Source organism: Danio rerio, chromosome 5, assembly GCF_052040795.2.
Source record: "Danio rerio strain M-AB ecotype USA chromosome 5, GRCz13ab, whole genome shotgun sequence".
NCBI lineage: Eukaryota > Metazoa > Chordata > Actinopteri > Cypriniformes > Danionidae > Danio > Danio rerio.
The window spans coordinates 76,810,257-76,817,500 of record NC_141025.1 but is presented as its reverse complement, the minus strand read 5'-3'; the positions used below and the strand labels follow the sequence as shown (position 1 = coordinate 76,817,500).

At 33.2% G+C, this 7,244-nt stretch overlaps 1 protein-coding gene across 15 annotated transcripts in view; it reads left to right on the top strand.

Moving 5' to 3' along the window:
• Nucleotides 1–7,244, top strand: part of tut7 (terminal uridylyl transferase 7) — a 46,900-nt gene that overhangs the window by 35,858 nt on the left and 3,798 nt on the right. For 14 of the 15 annotated variants that reach the window (XR_015491933.1, XR_015491929.1, XR_015491931.1 and 11 more), the window contains exons 25-29: nucleotides 1,944–2,035; nucleotides 2,109–2,224; nucleotides 4,085–4,266; nucleotides 5,017–5,069; nucleotides 5,195–5,261. Coding sequence is in view for 2 of the 15 variants with exons in the window: in XM_087254372.1 (XP_087110498.1) it covers nucleotides 1,944–2,035; nucleotides 2,109–2,224; nucleotides 4,085–4,266; nucleotides 5,017–5,069; nucleotides 5,195–5,261 (510 nt within the window). In the remaining 13 variants the exon portion in view is untranslated. Of the gene's footprint in view, nucleotides 1–1,943; nucleotides 2,036–2,108; nucleotides 2,225–4,084; nucleotides 4,267–5,016; nucleotides 5,070–5,194; nucleotides 5,286–5,411; nucleotides 7,000–7,244 lie in introns of those variants that run through there. The other variant, XM_087254371.1, reaches the window with a different exon arrangement.

Genomic DNA, 7,244 nt, shown 5'->3' with positions numbered 1-7,244 from the left:
AATGGCGTGATGCCAATTGAGTGTTTTGTGCGTTTGACGTGCTTAACGCGCATTTCACTTGAATCACTAGAGTTTGAAAATCTGAACTTCAGCGGACATTCGCTCCGCGTTAACCAATCCGCTTGTTAAGTGTGACGTCAGACGAAGCGGCTTCCGGGTCCAATCGCTCTATTCAACTGAATGGGGAGACTCGTGAAATGGTAATAATAAACTTTTACAAACGATTTAATGCTTTCGAAAATCACTATCACAGTATATATGTCCATGCCTAATATCCGACGGCCAGAAAGTGATTATTTTTTTATAAATTGTTAAATTTTTGGTATTTGTTATGCAGCAAGCCCAGAGATTGTTGTGTACACTATGATTCTATATAAAATTTACTTTAATGTGTGATAGGAATAAAACGTGATCATAAACACTCAAATGAATGTCGGCTTGGACCCGGAAACAGTATTAAATACGTCACAAACACGTCACCACTTAACAAGCCATTTAGCAATGAAGCTAGAGTCACCGGGCAGACAGAAGCCCTGCCCATCACGTGAATTCGCGTCTGTTCTGAAGTGAATTTGACTCGCGAATGAAGCTGGGTTTGACGCGCGAATGAAGCGAGTAACCTCAAATGTTCATGCGGCTATTTACGCGCGAATATCGCGATTTCTCAGCGCTTTCCGCGTCTGGTTTGAACACAGCATTAAAGTCCACATAAAATCTAAAATAAACATATTGATTTTGTTAGCTCACATTGCTAGTTTTGTGCTAAACAATTCATCTGTACATGTCAATATGAGGAAAAACAATAGTTTGCCCTTGTAATGTTTCATTGAAATCTGAAAATGCACTTCCTGTTTGTTTTCAGTTAAATTCTCAGATTAAGTCTGTTTGAGGTATTGGGCGTGGCTAACATACTTAACCACACCCCTGCAGCTGTCAGTTTTGACGAACAGAAATGGGTGAGGAGGAGGAGTCTGTTAGGTTGTAATAACTTTCCACAAACCCTTTTTTCCCATCTTTATGAATGAAACACCTAGTTTACTACATCCAATCAGCTAGCAGTTTAAAAGCAAGCCACGCCCACTGCTTTTCTATTTAATATTCCGTTTCTCTATGAACTGCGTCACAATACAAAAAAACTAAACTGTCGCAGCTTCCGGTCCATGCAGACTTTAACATAGCGAGCTCCATTATTCTTGCCTTGTTTACTGTTGGTTGCTAGGTTACCAATACTACAGTTAGCAGCTCTCTTTTTATCAGACTAAATACATTTTAGGCTTATAATGCTGCTCTGTGCAGTCGAATAAAACACAACATAGTAAAGCCTCGCTGCTGATTCCCTGTTTTCTAGAAAACCAAACCGAAAATTGAGGGTGTGACATGCCATTAGCATGAACACACACTCCGAACACTAGTTAAAAGTGCTTATTTTTTTACATTTGAATGTTCTTACAAAAATTTAGGACAATATGAGTACATATTGAATATTGTTGGGATTTTTTTTTAGAGAATTTGGAATCATTGTTTTTGGATATTTTAATGACAAATGTCCTACATATTGTGCCTTTTTAATTAACAAACTAACCTAAACAATATTCAAAAACAAATAAAAGGGCACTTTCTTAAATAGCTACAAAATATCCAATTAGAAACTAGTATTTAGCTTAAAGTGATGTTTAAAGACTTAACTAGGTTAATTAGGCAAGTCATTGTATAACAGTGGTTTGTTCTGGAGAAAATCGAAAACAAATATTGCTTAAGGAGGCTAATAATACTGACCTTAAAACTGCTTTTATTCTAGCCGAAATAAAACTTAATAAAAAGACTAAATAAAAGACTTTCTCCAGAAGAAATAATATTATAGGAAATACTGTGGAAAAATTCCTCAACATCATTTAGGAAATATTTTGTTCCCTGTGTATCTGATCTGGACGTGTGTTTTCCAGTGGCCAGTTTCATCATGAAGGCCTTCATCAATGCCCGCAGAGTTTTCGGCTCTCCCGTCCGAGTGTTTCCTCCAGATTACTCCAATAAAATGGTTTGTCTCCACCCCTGATGCTGTCAGCTGTATTCGAGTTGATTTATCGTACTGAAGATTTGAATGTTTGCAGGAGTATTTCTTTGACCCAGAAGTGCTCACTGAGGGAAAACTTGCACCCAATGACCGCTGCTGCCGTATCTGTGGGAAGATTGGCCATTTTATGAAAGACTGTCCGATGAGGAAGAGGTAATTCGGCACTATAGGACATGATAATACTTTTTTTTCTGTTTAAATTTAATACTTGTAGTGCTTTTACATTTTGACTAATCATTTCTAAATTTGCTGCTGCAAATGTGAAGATATTTGTGGACGAAAGGCTTATTTTGAGATGTATACAGCATATGAAAGCTGAATAAATAAGCTTTCCTATTATGTATGGTTTCTTATTGTTGGACAATATTTGGCTGTAATATCAAATATTTGGCTGTAATATCTGGAATCTCAAATCTAACTATATAGAAAAATCACCTTTAAAGTTAATCAAAAAATTTTCATTTTCTGAATTTCTTCTTGGAGGAGGATCTTTATTGATTATTGGCATCAAATAAAAATCTATAAATTTGACTCATTGCAATGCATTGTATTGTTGGCAATTCCCACAAATATACAAATGCAACTAGAGACTGTTTTTGTCTTTTCAGGATTTTTTTGGATGGATTGATTAATTTATTGATTGATTTTTATTTATTTTTTAAAATGTATTTATTTAATTTTATTTTATTTGAATTAAGTATTGAGATGATCACCTTTAAAGTTGATAAAAAATTAAGCTAATTAAAAATAATTGTTATTTCATTTAAATTAATTACAGTTTAATTTAATTTTAATAGATAAAATTGTAATAATTTTTTTGAATGTATTTATAAATTAATTTTTTTTTATTTAAAAGTAAATATTGAGAAAATCACCTTTAAAGTTTATCAAAATATTTAGTTAATTAAATAAATAATTATTATATGTTTTATTTAAATTAATAACATTTTATTTAAATTACAATTTTAGTTTATAATTTCATTATAATTTTTAATTTAATTTTAAATATTTTATTAATAAACTTTTATTATCCATATTAGTTTAATTTTATTTAAATCTAAATATTGAGAAAAATCTCCTTTTAAAGTTAATTTAAAAATTAAGTTAATTAAAAAGAATATTTATTTAATTTAAATTTAATAATTAAAATCCTATTAATTAAAATATTATATTGTTGTATTTAATTTTATTTCAATTAATTTAATTTTAATTAATTAAATGTAAAAAAAATATTGTATTCATTTTAGCTTAATTTTTTATTTATCTTTTTAATTTGTTTAAATTAAAATTTTATTCGTTTAAGTTGGATTAATTTATTTTATTAAAATTTAATTTGAATTTTGTTTTACTAAAATATAAATATTGAGAAAATCACCTTTATAGTTAAATAAAAATAATGCATAATTTATTTAGTTTACCAAGGACTCTGCATTTAGCAGGATTCAGCAATCTCAAGGATATTATGTTTTTCACAAAATGCGAATGAGTGCCATGAATGTGAATCAACTGTTTTCAACATTAATATCAGAAAACTTTTTTCAAAATTATTATTATTATGCATATTAAAATAATTCCTGGAGGATCAAGTGACACTGAAACTGCAGTAACAATGCTGAAAATTAATAAAGTAATAAGTAATAAAACACATTTTGAAATATGACCAAAAAAATGGTTATTTTGAATTGTAATATTATTTCACATTATTACTCTTTTGTGGTTTGGTGGACACAAGAGACATTAAAAAAATTCTTAGATTTTTTTAACTTTGCATGTATAAATCCTTATTTAATAAGATTTTGTATGCTTATAGCTACATTTTATGTATTTTATTTTATTTTAATACATTCTTTATTCAACCATCAAGTCTCCATATAGTGTAATTATACAATTCTACATCTGTTGTGACATCTGAAAATGAGAGCATTACATATGCGATACATAAATACTGTATTAATAACCAAACACCAAGATTTTGTTTATGGATTTTTTTTTTTAAATTTGTTTCAAATGAAGGCAAAGACGTGATAATCCCGATGGTTTCTTCAGTGGCCGTGACATGAACCGATCCAGCAAAGTAATGACAGACGGCAGCCCGTATAAAGACACACGGTGGAGGCAGAAAGAGGAGAGATGCTGTTTTCTGTGCGGCTCCAACTCTCACATCAAGAGAGACTGTCTGCTGTCCAAGTCTATAGGTGACCGAGTTCATCATTACATTATATGACCCTAATACCTGATATTACCTCTCATGTAGTGTGTAATCTAGCTGTTTGGTTGGCAACATTTCAAAAATCATGATGTACATCAATGGAGTCATTGGCTGCATACTTCCCTACTATACAATACATTAAATACTGTATGCGGACTGAGTAGTATGGCCGAATCAATATATTGGAAAAACAGTAAGTGGGAACACAGCTAAAAGTTCTTATTTAAAGTTTTTGTCTTGTTCCTAGTCCAAATATCTCAAAATTCCTCTGTCAAGAAGTATTTTCTAGACAAGCAAAGCGTACTGTCTTGTTTTAGGAAATAATATGTGCAAATTAAGTAAGTTTTCCCCTTAAAACAAGCAAAATAATCTTACGTCGAAACAAAAAATCTGATTATTTTGCTATTATTATGATTATTAATTACTTTTTTAAGAATGTATGGGTGTTTCCCAATGATGGGTTGCAGCTGGAAGAGTATCCACTGCATAAAAAAAAACATATGCTGGATAAGTTGGCGGTTCATTCCGCTGTGGCGATAAGGGACTAAGCTGAAAAGAAAACGAATAAATTAATATTATTGTTGTTGTATTATTAGCTTTGGTGTATATGAACCTACTGTACGAGACTAAATCAGGTGTATAGTATGTGTTAGCATTTATCAGATCTAATGGGATTCACCTAGTGATTGTGTTTATCATAAATAAAGTCATCAATGTGGTGGTGTTTTTTTTGCAGAATCCTCTCCAAACACCTACCAAAGAAGTCCTGCATCAGACAGGGACAGGGTGGTATGTGCGATTAGTGTCATTTCACTACTCTTACAAGTTTTTACAAGTTATCATTATGTGCTAATACTGTAGTTTGGTGTAGAAAATGAAGCTCAGTGGATCTGTTGTTGTTTGTGCTTATTTAGGAAAGTCCTCATCAGGACAGGAGGAAGAAGAGGAAAGCCAAAAGGATGATTTTGGGTCCTGAAGCCGGTGAGTGTACAGTGCATCTGGACAGTACTGATAGCGCTTCACTTTTTCCACATTTGTTTATGTTACAGCCTTATTCCAAAATGGATAAAATTCATTTATTTCCTCAACATTCTACACACAATCCCTCATAATGACAATGTGAAAAAAGAGTTTTTGAAATTGTGGCAAATTTATTACAAATAAAAAGTTTCCACTGATCATTCCTGAGATGTTTCAGCAGCTGAATTGGAGTTCACCTGTGGTCAATTCAGTTGATTGGACATTGGCTGCTCTGAAAGTTCCAATGAGCACAGCGGCCTCCATCATCTGTAAGTGGAAGATGTTTAGAGCCACCAGGACTCTTCCTAGAGCTGGCCGGCCATCTAAGCTGAGTGATCGGGGGAGAAGGGCCTTAGACAGGGAGGTGATCAATAACCCGATGGTCACTCTGTCTGAGCTCCAGCGTTCTTCTGTGGAGAGAGGAGAACCTTACAGAAGGACAACCATCTGTGCAGCAATCCACCAATCAGGCCTGTATGGTAGAGTGGCCAGACGGAAGCTGCTCCCCGCCTGGAAGTTGCCGTCTGAAGCACTCTCAGACCATAAGAAACTAAATTCTCTGGTCTGATGAGACTCGAATTGAACTCTTTGGAGTAAATACCAAGTGTTACGTTTGGAGAAAACCTGTCTCAAAGCACACCGCCAAAAAATCAATGGAGTGATATACACACACCTCAGATGTGCTTTGTTTTCTAATAATTCAATGGATTAATAAGTTTTTCTGCTTATCCTATGGTTCCCACAGGTATTTTAGACATTTGTCATAATTTTGTCCTCAAACTGCTCCTGTGTGTAGCACTAGTTTCTTTTATCATCTCATCTAAAGTGTTCTGTTGTGTTTTGATTGGATATTTGACTGTTGTACACTGGGAAAAATGCTGTTCTTACTTAGATTTCTGTCTTGTTTCTAGTCCAAATATCTACAAATTCTTAAATAGGGTTGGGTATCGTTTGGGTTTTTTCGATACCAGTGCTAAATCGATACTTTTAAAACGGTACCGGTGCCAAAACGGTGCCTGAAACGATACCTTTTAGCCACAAATTTAATCGACAAATCAAGCAAAATAATCTACCAATGGGGTCAGCAAAATAATCTTGTTTTTCGATTTTTGATAAGATTATTTTGCTGACCCCATTGGCAGAATATTTTGCTTGATTTAAGGAAAAACTCTTCATTTTGGCATATTATTTCTTAAAAAAGACAATAAGTTTTGCTTGTCCAAAAAATGCTTTTTGATTTAAGAACTTTTAGATATTTGGACAAGAAACAAGACAAAAAAATCTAAGTAAAAGCTTTTTTGCAGTGTAGCAGGGCCTGTCACAATAATCAATATATGGATTTATGGCACAACACATGTACATGAGCTCAATCATTTTTGGTGATGTAATATATATCGCCCGTGCATAAAAAACCATTCCAGGAACACATTAACTGATTGCGCAACATCTCTTTCTCTATTGGAGGTTTCAGTGTCAGTTGTCTATAATATTTACTATAAATGACTACAGTATATATTCATCTGGGTGTCTGACGACTGAAAATAGATCTGGTTGCAGATATCACAGCCTCTGTTACTCTTTACCTTGTTAACATTTATTATTATTGATTTAGGATATGCGTTTTCACATTGTGACTCCAATGACTGATCATTAAACTGTTAAATTACTATGATTAAATGAAATATTCGTAAGAATAAAACATTGTGTTCTGTTGAAGAGTGTACTCGCACTGTGAAGATATTATTTAGTCATTCTGGGTGCATAAAATGGTCTTAAAATGACGATTATATCGTGTATCGCTATGTATCGTACAACAAAAAAGTTTGATACTGTGACAGACCTAGTTGTAGCTGTGAAATCACTGAAATCATTCAGTAGTGTAGTGTAGAAGTGATCTGGAGCTGTAATGCGCTCAAAACCTGCCGGAACTACTTTAGCTGTGCC